At 42.2% G+C, this 14,654-nt stretch overlaps 2 protein-coding genes and 1 pseudogene across 3 annotated transcripts; 2 read left to right on the top strand and 1 right to left on the bottom strand.

Annotated features, from left to right (window-relative positions):
* Positions 1-5,517: 5,517 nt before the first annotated feature.
* Positions 5,518-8,636, top strand: LOC4349070 (vesicle-associated protein 1-2). Its single transcript, XM_015759355.3, has 9 exons — positions 5,518-5,593; positions 5,732-5,802; positions 5,936-6,017; positions 6,132-6,247; positions 6,326-6,532; positions 6,623-6,691; positions 6,840-6,881; positions 7,340-7,417; positions 8,274-8,636. The coding sequence occupies exons 1-9, from the start codon at positions 5,539-5,541 to the stop codon at positions 8,379-8,381; spliced, it is 828 nt and encodes a 275-aa protein (XP_015614841.1). The 5' UTR covers positions 5,518-5,538; the 3' UTR covers positions 8,382-8,636.
* Positions 8,637-8,917: 281 nt separating this feature from the next.
* LOC4349069 (uncharacterized) lies at positions 8,918-11,046 on the bottom strand. Of its 2 annotated transcripts, XR_001540817.3 has the most exons (3): positions 10,230-11,046; positions 10,049-10,123; positions 8,918-9,181 (listed from the first exon to the last, which is right to left on the bottom strand). XR_001540817.3 is itself a non-coding variant. In XM_015759352.3 (2 exons), exons 1-2 carry the CDS (start codon positions 10,967-10,969, stop codon positions 10,111-10,113), a joined length of 753 nt encoding a protein of 250 aa, XP_015614838.1. In that variant the 5' UTR covers positions 10,970-11,046; the 3' UTR covers positions 9,865-10,110. The 2 variants fall into 2 exon arrangements, 1 of the variants encoding a protein (XP_015614838.1); XM_015759352.3 differs by lacking the exon at positions 8,918-9,181 and having other exon boundaries at positions 9,865-10,123.
* Positions 11,047-13,803: 2,757 nt separating this feature from the next.
* On the top strand, positions 13,804-14,620 carry LOC136353566 (cytochrome P450 CYP94D108-like; annotated as a pseudogene).
* The last annotated feature ends 34 nt before the right edge of the window (positions 14,621-14,654 follow it).

Here is a 14,654-nt window from a genome sequence, read left to right as displayed (position 1 = left end):
CCCTCTAAATGCACACATTTAATACCAGGACCAGCACAACATCTCGTTACACTACAGCATCTGCTTATTATTATCTTATCAGCCGTAGCCAAAATTAAAATTTTGAAACAGTTATAGAGCTTATAAGCCACTGTTATCTTTTTGCCATACAGCTTATAAACCGGCAAGCCGTTGGCATCTTTTACACTACAGATAAGGCTCCCATTTTTGTCCTACAACTTATAATCCGCTGTCAAAATTTGGATTTTTAAACTAAGTTGATATTGATGGTTTTTCATTGAACTTTATTTTTCAGTATTGGCTTTTAAATCGTTCAGCGTTAGGTCATCTGATGGTAGTATAACTTTAGTTTATTTTGCATAATTGGTTTTAGAACCGTTAGTAAAATAGATATAAAAGTTTTACGTATAAATTATTTTTAGTTGTTTTTACGGCTCATCAATAATGGACGAAGGCTGGAGTAGCAGTAAAGCAGATGAAAAGGATCATTGCATCAGTATCCAAGCAGAACTGGATGATCTGATCCTCCCTCTCTCACCCAAGTCATTGTCATTGTCATATACTAATTGCCAGTGTTAAACCCAAAACAAAAATTATCGGGAATCCTATGCATGTCATAACACATATATAATACTCTAATTTTTAACTAATAACATAATTATTATAAGCTAAAACAGCTAAAGAATGGAATTCTATCTCCTGTGACCCAGACTACAATACTGTAGGAGCGCCGCTGTTAATTGCCAAGGCCTGTCTTTTTTTTTTTTTTGAAGATAATAGAAGCTTTATTTAGACTCAGTTAATTACATCAAGATGATACAATCAAACTGAGTCACCGCCGGCCTCTGCATAAAATGCACATAGCCAAAAAAGAAGAAAGAAACAACTAGAACATCTCCCAAGCACAAAAGTTTAACAGAAACATATATCTTAGTGGCTATCAATCTGTAGACTAGACCGCCACCCATGCTCCTGGGTAAAAAACTTCTGTGCCACCTGGTCTAATTGTCGAGATACCACCGTATATCTTAGTGGCTATCAATCCGTAGACTAGACCGCCACCCATGCTCCTGGGTAAAAAACTCCTGTGCCACCTGGTCCAAACGTCGAGATACCACCATAATAGTATCCCGCAGTCCCAGTTGATGGAGGATAGCCCAGGTACGTAGCGAAGGCCTGTCTAGATTAGCAACATGGTTTTCCAAGCCCAGCCTTTTAGGCCCATGAGCATTCCTGGATACTCTAACAAAATTATGAATTCCCAACCATGAACAGATTCCTCTGAAAAAAAACGTGAACAGATTCCTCTATAAAAACATGAACAGATTGACATTACAAACTTACATCCACAGTATCAGAGCAAGAGACAGCACAGCGGCAACTCTGCAGTTCTGCACCGAAAGTTTCAGTCTTGTCATTTGAACTGCATTTCATGTCTCACGTGTGAATGGCTGTGATCACTTTTACTCCATAATTACACCAAAACCTCCATGGTTAAGTCCCCCTCTATACACGCTAAACGGCCCATCAGAGTTTGCCTTTACAATAAGTTGAGAATGATATGGAATTTCGGCATATTCCTCTTCATTTTTTTTAAAACATAGTACAAATACAGGCGCTTATAACGCGCGTAAAGTTACCCCTATGAACACACACGTGCATTTCTTCATCCAACTTCACTGGATCATTACTGTACATTATCTGCTCTACGTCTCTAAACTATGTTCTTTTTTTTTAAAAAAAAAGATCGATTGTATTGCTTGGATCACTTGCTCTATAAGTTTACTTTTTATAATATTTAATTTATATCTATAATCGAATGGGTCGTTATTAGGTTTCAAATTTTAGATTTAACGTTAGTGTCCATCAATCATTTTTCTTTTTTTTTGATGAAATGTCCATCAATTTTGGAATGTACACTGCCCACACGAGTGCGTGTTTAGTGCATGATGTATGAGTCCAAAAAGTACATGTACTCAGAAAGAAAGTTGAGATTAGATGCCACCATCCATTGGCAGAGCAAGCAATTAGCATTCAGTAAAGCTTCTTTGTCATCTTACCTGGCGATTGCTATGGACACTTCAATCAGCCCTTGTTTATCTTCATAACTTTTTCTTCAAACTTCCAACTTCTCCATCACATCAAAATTTTTCTACACATAAACTTTCAACTTTTCCATCACATCATTCCAGTTTCAACCAAACTTTCAATTTTAACGTAAACTAAACACACCCTCAGCTTGGCCTTCCAAATTCAATGTATAGTATACGTAAACCGTGGTACAGATTTGCTATTAGGGGCCTTGGTTTTTCTAAGTGGCTCGTAATTGATGATACTATATGTATGTGTGCCACTGCCAGGGTTTCGAAATACCGATCCTCGCTCATTAGCGGTTTTGTTGATAACCGTGATTACTACTCGTCCTCATTGACAATTTCAGTGAAATTCAGAAAGGGACTACCTACTCCCTCTGTCCCAAAATAACTTAACCTGTGATCTATCCGAGGAGAACGAATCTTGACAAGCCTTTGTCCAGATTCGTCATTTTAGGATGGGCCACATTCCATTATTTTGGGACTGAGGGAGTACGTCCCCATATCACAAGGTCTGTTAATTTTAAAGAAAATTTAGAATTTTATTTTTATTTTATTCCAAGCGAAAAAATGGAATATTTAGCACATGAGAATACACGTTCATATCGTCATTGTAAACTGTATTTTATATGGTTGCCATAATTATTATCAAACTTATCTAAAAAAACAAATACGATATAACCGAATCAATAGATTAAGAAGAGGGAAATTTTTGAAAATAAATGATTGATATCGAAAACATATTGAAACACAATGGCTTATATTGAAATATTTAGGACCCCTGTGTGATCGAACAATTGGCACATGGCCATGGATGGCCTTGGAGACCGGACATGAATTTGATACAAATTTGGTGATCGATTTCATCTCTAAATGTTTGTCGCCTGCCATTTATCTTTTGAAAGAAAGCTTAATTTTTTTTAAACTTGGTTAGGTTAACCGAGCGGTATGTCAATATGAACTACCTTGACAATACCAATACCCGTGATTATCGTGCGGTTAGCATCATATTTTCAAACCCTGGTTTATGCCTTTAAAATTGTTGACGTGAATATTAGTGGTTCGTCGATGATGTGAAATAAATTGACAAGACCAATACCCGTGGTTATTGTGCGGTTAGCCTCATATTTTCGATTTTGTGCATGTAAAACTGTTGACACTGACACATAATTCCGTTGAAGTGACTGACAAGCTAGAAAACATGAGAATGAACTCAGGGTGTGTTTAGTGCACGCTAAAATTAAAAGTTTGGTTGAAATTGGAAGGATGTGACGGAAAATAGGAAGTTTGTGTGTGTAGGAAAGTTTTGATGTGATAGAAAAGTTGGAAGTTTGAAGAAATAGTTTGAAACTAAGGTGGTGTTTGGATACATGGACTAAACTTTAGTCCCTATCATATCGGATGAATTTGGAGTAATAAGCATAGACTACTTATAAAACTAATTACATAAATGAGAGCTAATTCATGTGACAAATTTTTAAAGCTTAATTAATCCATAATTAGCACATGTTTACTGTAGCATCACATAGGCTAATTATGGATTAATTAGGCTCAATAGATTCGTCTCGCGAATTAGTCGAGGGTTATAGAATGGATTTTATTAATAGTCTACGTTTAATATTAATAATTAGTATCCAAATATCCGATATGATAGGGACTAAAAGGTTTTAGTCCCATCTAAACAAGATATTACACTCGGCCTCAGAAACGAAGGGAGCCGGAAAAAAAGAAAGAAAGAAGAAGTGATGGGAAAAGAGTCATGGGGAGGCTTGAAATGGGAATTGGGAAGCATGGCACTCTTGAAAGTGTTCTCTTGACCTATCCTTGGACAACACCATTTGCACCTAGATCCATCAGTGTATTATAACGTATGAACACGACCCGGTTTTCTCTGTCTCTTGAGATGATGTATGAACATCTTCTATTTATTGGCCGATGTGATGCCAACTTGGATGAAAATGACCTGGTAACCAAAACTAAAAGAGAAAAAAAAATAAAGAAAGAAAGAAGAGGGTGTCATTAATTTTGCTGAACATTATAATTTGGTAGTGTGCTTATTTTCAGGACAATTAAACACAGTGATGCTATATGCCATTTGCATGAGTATATATTTATATAGAGACTCAATCTTAATTTGATTCATGTGTGGCAATTGGTTACCACTGCTACAGTAATATCACATGACAAAAACGTGAGGTATCAGGTGTTTTGTCCCTTTTTTTCTTGTCGTTTTTGTTCATTGAATTTGGGTTGGTTGTGAGCTTAATTTCAACTTGTTACTAGTGGCGGAGCCTGAGCGAAAATTGGGCTGAATACAATTGAATTGGAAAAAAAAATTATTACGCAAAAAAATAAAATGGGTCTAAAGAAAGAGCATATGTTTAAAAAATAATCCCGTAAATGGACGAAAAATAGCTATCCTCCATTTAGTTGAGAATTAAACGGCCACCAACTACAGAAGACGTATAGTAGTACAAAGAGAAAAATTGGGCAGAAGTATCTTAAATAGGTTAGGAATGTGGACCAGTTAATGGTGAAATGCTGAAGAATCTTTAGGATCACACCATTAAAATTGAGTATACACAAAGATATTTAGTAATTATGTACAACAAGTCAGAGAATTATTTCAGAAAAAAAGAAATAGAATAAAACAAAACAGCCCAATTTCTTCTGCAAGTCAAACTGAAACTTGAAGAGTACGAGTGTCAAGGTAGAACAAGAAAATGTACAACTATTTTGTCAAAGCAATACCTTTTGTACGGTTAACATCTCTAGATACGTCTACTAAGAATCATCAAAAGTGTAAACCTTTTTCAAAATAACTTTTATCCATGACTATGCAAAACCATCTATCTCTCTTTAAACATGACTATATCCACACATTAGCTGATCGGTGAAGGTCGTACGCCTTTTCAACATTTACATTGGTAGAATAGTATTTCGCGGTAGTTTACCTCTGAATATTTCAAAAGAAGTTTACCCATAAATACATCGATAAAAATATGTACTCCTTCCGTCCCTATGAATAACTCACTTTAGATTTTTTTTTCCAACATGATCGTCTGTCTTATTTAATTTTTTTATAAAAAAATCAGTCATCATATATAAAGTACTATTTATGTTTTATCATAATAATAATAATATAATAATAATATAATAATAATAATAATAATAATTTTAAAATAAGATGATGAGTCAAACGTTGTATCTAAAACTGAAAAATGTATTTTTTTTATGGGTGGAGGGAGTAGTGTAGGAGTATAGTATAATAACACACAAACAAAAGTTCTCATTCACAAAAAAAATATAATAAATCGAAACAAAGCAATAGAAGCAAAAACATAATAAAACCCACAAGAAAATTCGCCTCCAAGACGAAAAGGACTCCCTTTTCCCACCACTTCCCCCCTCCCTCCTCTCGCCCACACCCCACCCCACCCCAGCCATGGCCGCCTCCTGCGACCTCGTCGACGTCGATCCCCCCGAGCTCCAGTTCCCCTGTAAGCCGAAGCTCCCGGACCCCTCCTGGCTCCCCCGTGCTAGCTAGCTTCATCTCGTTTCAGAATTTCGCCGGGTGTTCTTGTTTTTTTGTCTGAATCTTTTTTTCTTGGTACCTTGCAATTTCTTGGCGTGCCCAGTCGAGCTCGACAAGCAGATCTCCTGCCCCCTCAGGATCGCCAACAAGACCGAGAGGACGGTCGCGTTTAAGGTGGTTTGCGGCCCGTTTGATTGCGGTGTAAAACCCTAGAAATATTTTTCTTGCTTGCTTGCTTGGTGTTTGAGGAATTGTCTCGCTCATGGTTTTGCGGTGTCCTTTTTGTGTGGATGCGTGTGGGTAGTAGGTTAAGACGACGAGCCCCAAGAAGTACTGCGTGCGCCCCAATAATGGCGTCGTGCGGCCGCGATCCGCCTCCGTCGTTGTAGGTAATGTGTTTAGTGTTTAACTGAACTAGGCCAGAGTTCAAGAAACCGCTCAATTTTGGGGATTATTTTGTGGCTGTCGGAATGTGGGGAATTTTGATGCGTTGTGTGCTTCAGTCACGATGCAAGCGCAGATTGTGGCGCCTCCGGACTTGCAGTGCAAGGACAAGTTCTTGGTGCAGAGCGTGGTCGTCGACGATGGCTTGTCAGCTAAGGACATCACCTCTCAAATGGTAGTACTAAATTGTTGTTTGCATGTTGTTTATGGTTAAAGATTTCGTTCTGAATTCATGGATTGGTGTGTTGTTTAGTTCCTGAGAGATGAGAACAACATGGTTGAGGAGGTGAAGCTTAAGGTTTCTTATGTGATGCCACCTGAACCAGCGATGGAGATTGCAGAGGAGTCTGATATTCCAAAGAGAATTTTGGTGCCTATGCAGCGGATTTTGGATAATGGGAGGAGTGGTTCGGAGCTGTCAAGTGGTAATGTCTCATTGAGATCAGCTGAGATGGGGACAGTAAGTGCACTGAATTTTTCTCATATGATATTTCTGCTCCTATGAGCCTATTAAGGAAATAAATGGATGATTTGCTTAATGTGTTTTCAGGAGTTGGGATCACCTCTTGGACGATTTGTGAGAAATGAGGATATGCTGAAGACTGCAAGTCCTGTTGTTGTACGTGCTACATATACAATCAAATCTTTTTAATTGCTTCTATATATCTCTCTACATATATGCGCCCCTTAATTGGTCTACAATTTCATAATCTGTACAAAATTTAAGATGTTGCTTGTTTCTGTCTTTGTGATGTAAAATGTTCTAGGAAACAAGAGTACATGCAGGACCTGATGAACAATACCTCGAGGTGAGTTCATTTAGCATCTGAAGCTCTCTGATTTTTTCCCTCTGTTTCTCAGTCATCCTCTGTGTGGAATTCTATTCATTGTTCTTTGTAACTAATTAAAAATGGGGGTTGGAATGGTAGGTCTTCTAAACAAATATATAAAGGAATCATTCAGTTAATTTCTGTTTGAATAGTACAGTATCTAGCTGCAGACTTCTATTGTGCATGCATGGCTAGTTACCAACTTACCAACACTTATTTTATATTCCAAACAAGAGTTTTTCTCTGTTTTTCCATCTTCATAAATTTGATTTATATACAATTGACAGGTAGCAGGGTGTTCTTTATATGTGTGTTTTACTAATGATTGTTCCAAGCATGAAAATTATTTTTCTATTTAAGTCTTAATTTACTTTTGCATTCTGTTCTGGTCATTGACTTATACCTGCATTGAATAACCACTTCTCTTCTCATTTCAGCTGTCCGCTTTGGTTGCAAAATTGACCGAAGAAAAGAAGTCTGCACTTGAGCAAAATAGGAAACTTCGAGAGGAGCTGGTGAGTATTTGGTTAAAGTCATGCACTCTTACATGCTTCCATTTGAAAGCTAATGATTTGAGTCATTTACTTAGTTGTAAAAGAATTCCCCCTTTTCAATTCAAATATTATTACAAAAATAAGCATCACCTCCTTAAGTACTTGTTCATGTAGAAAATACACATAAGCCATATATTCCAGGGGATTTATCTGAAGGGCCTTCAATCTAGATATTTCAAGCTGCATACATCAATTGATTATTTGTCTTTAGATGCTTTTTTTTCTCAATATAAAATTCAACGATTATGCGTCCTTAGATGCTACTTCTTCTCAATATAAAATTCATCGATTATGCGCCTTTAGATGCTACTTGTTCTCAACACAAAATTCTCTAGGTTATCCATAGACGACAATGGATAACAATATTATTATTATTATTATTATTATTATTATTATTATTATTATTATTATTATTATTATTATTATTATTATTATTATTATTATTATTATTATTATTATTATTATTATTATTATTATTATTATTATTATTATTATTATTATTATTATTATTATTATTATTATTATTATTATTATTATTATTATTATTATTATTATTATTATTATTATTATTATTATTATTATTATTATTATTATTGCTGAATCGTTATGCACTTTGCTTACGATGGAGCTGATTATTTTTCTATTTTTTCCATCGATCTTGTCTGAATAATAGGAGCAAATATATTACATTAGCATGTTAAAACTTTAGTTAAGGTCCACTGTGGAAGAAATGCCTTCTTATTTTGTTGAACTCACTGAAAATAATATGTTAGTGATCATCTTTGTCAACCCCATGTTGGTGGGCATAAATATGCAGGAGCTTGCAAGGCGTCAAGCCAGTCAACATCAAGGAGGCTTCTCGCTGGCATTCGTACTGGTGATTGGGCTACTTAGCATTATTCTGGGTTGTCTTGTAAAGAAATGAGAAATCTCATATTCCAGTCTAGTCAGATAATTCTACAGTAAATAAAAAGGTGACGTCGTGGGGATGCTTAGTTTTGTTGGTCAGCTGCCAAAGGATGCAGAAAAACAAATGTACCAAGTTTGGTGAGGTTTACTGTTTACAAGTGTCCGATGGACAAAAAAGGGTGGTGTTTGTGTGGCGTCGTAGTGGTAATCTAGCTTGATCCATGATGTATTTTTAAACTAATCATTGGAAAGTTACTCCTATTGATTGTTACGTGTGTGGTTTTCAGTATTAGATTTTCTTAATTTTATCTATAAAACGTGATTGTAGTATCGATGTGATCATGTCACAAAGGAATGGTTTGTATCTTTCCCAAATAAAATCGTATATATTGATCTTCCTATAATTCATCGTGACCATCTCCCCAACAAGCAAATGGGATATTTGAGAGTTCATCTCATGTTGTAAGCTCTTTCAACTTTGATCATCGACATGCTCCAGAAAATAAGTTTTCTCCAACCTTGATCAATCTAGAGGTGCTTGAGAGTTGAGTCTGTCCACCATGCAATTTTTTGATAAACTTTACAAGCAAACAATGAAATTTCTACCAGAGTTGAAAGCTCCATTGCATTACATTAGTTTACATTAGCCAGGGTTGGTTTTACAAAAGATAACTCTGATGCAAATTGCTAATACTGGGATGTCCTCGGCGGCAATGGCGCCTGAACAGCTTAGCACCTTGGCTCTTCTTGCCATATAAAACCTCTGGAATCTCCTTCATCAAGTCATCTCCAATTGTTTCTGCGGAATATAAATATCTGTTGCAAAAATAAGCCAGATTTTCAATAGCACAACTATGTAGGTAACATGATTGAATAGTTTGATGTTTCTCGTTCACCAGCCAATTAATTAGAGAAAAACCCTTGTCAGGAAAAGTCAATGAAGGTCTAGGCTTCTCGCTTTAACTACCACCAAACAGTTGCCAGCATAAATTGCTACATTTTCAGAATAATATTTTAAATTTGGTCCCAACAAAATCTAGGTTTTCAACAAAAATCAGTCAACACTGTACCAAGTATGTTCGGCACGATTTGTGGCCCCCAACTTTGTGGATTATAAATAAACAAGCATTTTAACCAGGAGCACCACATTACAAGCAAGAACAGACAGAAACTTTGGAGCCCCATATGCCTTTTCCCCCATTTTCTTTAGTGAGATACAGTTTCGCACCCAACACAACAAGTGCTTACATAATAATTATCTATGCCATATTGTGCAAACATGATATTTTCTATCTAATATTCTAATATAAGAGACACAGGCACCCAGCAGGTAAATAAGAGTGTTATCAAAAGGAGGGATAGAACATAGAACTATACAGGGTAACAGGGCAAAAAACTTCCTCTGGAACATCAACAAACATGATTAGGGATGTTAAGAGCTGTAATACACAACTTAAATCTAATAAAATGCTTCTGTTTGAACTTTGAACAACCCCAAATGATCAAACAAAATTTAATTGCATATCATTAATCCATTCAACTTATTTCTCGATACAACAAAACTTGAGAGTCATCAACAACCAGCATTATAATTTCATTGTAATTTTTTATTACACTGCACTGCAACAAATTAATTCACAATTTGTACGCCCAAAACTAACAAGGGTCTAAGTGAATCCTCACATTGTTCTTCAAATCAACATCTTTCGAAGAGCCTGCACAAATATATTAAGTGCATCCCCACATCACCGTGCCCATCTGCATCAAAGCCACAAAGATGACATCAATTAGCACAAAAAAATCAAAAGGTCCAAGAACACAAGTAGAATTCACACTAATGAATCTTGTGTAGCGAAGCTACAACCTCGACGATCGTCCCCGTTCCGAATACTTCTCCTTCCTCGATGGAACGCCGAGCAGCGCTCGCTCTCGCTCCTTCTCCTTGGCCTCCCTCTTCCTCCTCTCCTCCCTAAGCTCCTCAATGCTCTTCTTCCCACCATTCTTCTTCCCCACACTCCCTTCTCCCGCCTCGCGATCCTTCCTCTCCATGGAGGATGAAGCCGACGGCTTGGACATGTACCACGGCGCCGCCACGCCCTTCCCGGCGAGGCCATACCCGAGCCTGTACTTCTCCTCGTCGGGCCCCACCGCCCTCACCTCCTCCTCCTTCCTCTTCCGCTTCTTAGGGTTAGGGTTCGCGGGAGGCTCCCGCTCCCTGGCGGCGCCCCTCCCACCGTCGGCGGAGGCGAGCACGGCGAAGTCGGTTGCACCACCGCCGCCGCCGCGGGCGGAGAAGAGGTTGATGTGGCCGCCGTCTGAGTCGTCGGCGGCGGGGGACGGGTCGGCCGGATCCGCGGGGCACTGCTCCGCGGCGTAGGTGGGCGGCCGGGGAGGGAGGGGCGCCGCGTCGGCGGACTGGAGGCCGCGGTTGCGGCGGAGCGCGGCGAGGCGGAGGTCGGAGTCGCGGCGGCGGACGGCCTCGCGCTGGAGCTGCTCTTCCCGGGCCGCCTCGGCCTCGTCGCGGCGGACCTTCTCGCGGTTGTCAAAGTTGTAGACGTTCCACCGCTTCTGCGGCAGGATGTTCAGCCCGCCGTGGCCTCCCATGGCTCCTCCTCCGCCGCCGCCGTCGAGAGGGTTCGCCGACCGGGAGAGAGATTGGGGAAAGCGAAGGTGTTTTTCGCGCTAACCCCCTCTAGTTTTCCAATTTTATCTGCGCGCCAACGTCGAGGTGTGACACCGACAGGTGGGCCCGGAGAGTACCAAGATAGGCCCTTCTCATGAGGTTCCCAGAGGAATGCCCAGTACAGCTCGGTCGGAAAAGAAATCTCTGACCCCCACTCGTTTCTCGTCCATGACTGCCGTTGGATGGAGACGTGCGGCTAGGATTCAGCCTGACTGTTCGTTCAAGTGGGCCTAACCCAACACAAGACATCTAATTGGGCCCTAATTCGCTGCTAGTTCCCGCACTCTCCGGCCCATTAGCGGCACGTACGTTTTCCGAATTTTTTTCATTTTGTAATTTTTTTTTGTTTTAGTATTTACATAAATATTATACCGGCGAAAATATTTACAGAAATAGGCTCTGCAGCCCTCCCCGAGGGTGGTAGAGTGACGTGTGTGACCAAGTGCTGGAGGCTGCTGAGTGGGCATGCAAATTTTGCATGTGGCGAAAATTGCATTTCACCCCCTTGCCGCCCTTGCAGAGGGTAGCAACTAGCAAGGGACCTCAGCGCAAAATGCGCACACGGCGCCATGTGCCACGTCACCTTGCTGCCCTACACTTTGGCGGCAGATCTATTTCTGTAAATATTTTCGCTGGTATAATATTTCTGTAAATATTAAAATGAAAAAAATTCTATGTTCTCCGGCCATGGCGCCGGTAGCCCCGTCGCCTCTCCTGATCACTCGACTTCGCTAGGAGAAGAGAATGACGGTGAGATTAATGGCTAGGGAAATGTTTTTATTTCGAATTTTAAATTAGTCTTACTGTTGGCATCAAAACACGCCACCACACCTTAAGCATGTTGTGTGTAACCCACAACAGCACTCGGAGACACACTGCCGCATGGGAGGTAGATATTGTCAAACAAACATTGCCGCATGGGAGGTAGATATTGTCAAACAAACACATGTGAGAGACCCGTCAAGGTGAACGTGTGCCAGTATGTTATATACTCGCATGTGCCAGTATGTTGTATCTTTAGTCTCGGATTCGTGCTTCCGTTTGCATAACCTGCACTACAGGGGATTATGAACCGGGGTTAAAGACCCTTTCTCCAGCAGTGAGAGAGACAACGAGCAATTAGGGGGTTGAGGATGAAATGACGTGAGATACAGGTAGCTAGTAGAAGAAGGGAGATGTAGAATACAAGGGTAGGGGTAGTTGATTGATTTTAACGTTTGATTAGTGGTTTTTACGATTGGCCTTGCCCCAGTCTGTTTATAGGAGGGGTGGTATTGTGTTTACAAGGTCTTCTCCACGTTCAGTTGGTCTTAAAATCCAATAGGACACTAGAAATCCTGGTTTCAAACAAGAAAATATGGTAAATATCTAAACTGAACTCGAACTCTAGAGTTTGTTAGTCGGTCTACTCTATAGCTAAGATTGGCTCGTCATTATGCTGAAGGTCGGTTTGGCCAACCTTATTTACAAAGTCGGTTTAGCCTTGTATAGAAGGTTTGGGCTTGTTACTAAATTTAACCAAACCTTATCATAATATCAGTTTAGGGTTCGCGGGAGGCTCCCACTCCCTGGCGGTGCCCCTCCCACCGTCGGCGGAGGCGAGCGCCGCGAAGTCGGCAACACCGCCGGAGCCGCCGCGGGCAGAGAAGAGGTTGATGTGGCCACCGTCTGAGTCGTTGGCGGCGGGGGACAGGTCTGCCGGATCCGCGGGGTACTCCTTGTCGTCGGTGGGCGGCCAAGGAGGGAGGGACGCCGTCCGCGAGGATAACGTTTCCGTGAACTAAGATCAAAGGCGTAAAGATAAAAATACGTAATCATGTGAAGAATACGTCTTATTAGCGGGCATGCCCAATGCAGGCTGGGCCAATATCATTTTTCTGCAAGATTTGGCCCGCATGAGCATGAACCAAGTTTGGCCCGCATATACGTGCAGGCCTAATTAAATCGATCTGTGACCTTTTATTTGGAGGAGTAAGTTCACAATAGGTTCCTCAACTTAACAGCGAGATTTTTTAAGGTCCCTTAACCATAAAATCAGAAATATGTACCCCTAAACTCTCATAAACCGTGCACTCAAGGTCCTATGGTAGTATATATGGGTGATTTCACTGACGTGGCATCCTAGTCAGAAAAAAAATTTGAAAAAAATACGTGGAACCTACATATCAGCTGCACATTTTTGTTTTCTTTTCTTTTCTTCTCTTTCTCTTCTCTTCTCTCCGGCGGAGAGCGGAGCGACGATGGCGAGCACGGATGCGGGAGGCTGGCGGCAAGCGAGCGCGGCAGCGGTCGACGAGTGGCGGGCAGAGCGGCGGAGGGTGAGCACGGCAGCAGCCGGCCGCCTTTCCCCTCCCCCATCTGGCCATCTCCCGTCGACCAACTCTCCCTCTCCCGTCCTCTCCACGCGTCGCGCTGGTGGGAGAGGGGGGAGCGGTGGTGGAGGAGGAGGGGGAGCGCCATTTTCGGGCGACTAGCTGGCTTGGCGCTGCCGAGGGCTGGCTCGAGGAGGCCATCGCCAATGAGCTTCTCAGCTCGCTGCCGCCAGCCTAGACTGTCCCGCGGGAGAGGAGGGAGACGATGCCGGCCGACCGCTGTTGAACCAATATGAGCCACTCTTGTGCATGCTCTACGCCGCTGCGCCCAACGGTTGGACCACCGCTGTCGTCGCCACCATGGCCAACTCCGAAGACTCGTCCCCACACTCTGCCGTGGCGATCGATGGCGCACCACCAGTTCTCGTACACCAAAAGTCATGAAGCGGAGCCCCACGCACACCATGTCGTTCAAGGCGCTCGGCCTCACCGGCGGCGTCATCACCGCCAACCCGGCCAATGTCGAGTATACGCTAAAGACTAACTTCGGTAACTACCCCAAGGGCGAGCTCGCCGTGTCCATGCTCGTGGACTTCCTCGGCCATGGCATCTTCAACTCCGACGGCGAGCAGTGGCTGTGGCAGCAGAAGGCCGCCAGCTACAAGTTCAACAAGCGCTCGTTGAGGAACTTTGTGGTCGACACCGTCAGGTTCGAGGTCGTCGAGAGGCTGCTGCCGCTGCTGGAGCGGGCGGAGCGCGACGGCCGGATGCTGGACGTGCAGGACGTGCTGGAGTGCTTTGCGTTCGACAACATCTGCCATGTCGCCTTCGACGAGGACCCGGCATGCCTCGCGCGAGGAAAGCATGGCCTCGCCCCAGAGCGCGGAGTTCATGCGCGCGTTCAACGACGCGCAGAACGCCGTGATGGACCGGTTCATGTCGCCGGTCAAGTCGCGGTGGTGCTTCAAGAGGCTGTTCAACATGGAGCCCGAGAGGCGGTTGCAGGAGGTGCTCGCCACGATCCACGGCTTCGCCGAGCGGATCGTCGGGGAGCGCAGGGAGAGAGTGGTGGCCGGGTTGGCGCGCAGTGACGACTTCCTGTTGCGCTTCGCTGCGAGCGGCGAGCACAGCAACGAGAGCCTCCGTGACGTGGTCACCAACTTCCTCCTCGTCGGGCACGACACGACGTCATCGGCATTGACCTGGTTCTTATGCCGGCCCGTCGTGGAGAAAAGAGAAGAGAAGGAGAAGAAAAGATAAGAAAAAAAATGTGCAGCTGATATGTGAGCCTCAT

Source organism: Oryza sativa, chromosome 10 (genome assembly GCF_034140825.1).
Source record: "Oryza sativa Japonica Group chromosome 10, ASM3414082v1".
Lineage (NCBI taxonomy): Eukaryota > Viridiplantae > Streptophyta > Magnoliopsida > Poales > Poaceae > Oryza > Oryza sativa.
Note: the sequence above shows the minus strand (reverse complement) of the source record. Positions and strands in the feature narration are given on the sequence as shown.

What these genes read in the sequence shown, in the direction of transcription:
- LOC4349069 (XM_015759352.3), bottom strand. Translation starts at nt 10,969, where the DNA reads ATGGGAGGCCACGGCGGGCTGAACATCCTGCCGCAGAAGCGGTGGAAC.
- LOC4349070 (XM_015759355.3), top strand. Translation starts at nt 5,539, where the DNA reads ATGGCCGCCTCCTGCGACCTCGTCGACGTCGATCCCCCCGAGCTCCAG. An exon ending in AGACTGCAAGTCCTGTTGTT is followed by an intron (nt 6,692 to 6,839) that starts GTACGTGCTACA and finishes AAAATGTTCTAG; the next exon opens with GAAACAAGAGTACATGCAGG. An exon ending in CTGATGAACAATACCTCGAG is followed by an intron (nt 6,882 to 7,339) that starts GTGAGTTCATTT and finishes TTCTCATTTCAG; the next exon opens with CTGTCCGCTTTGGTTGCAAA.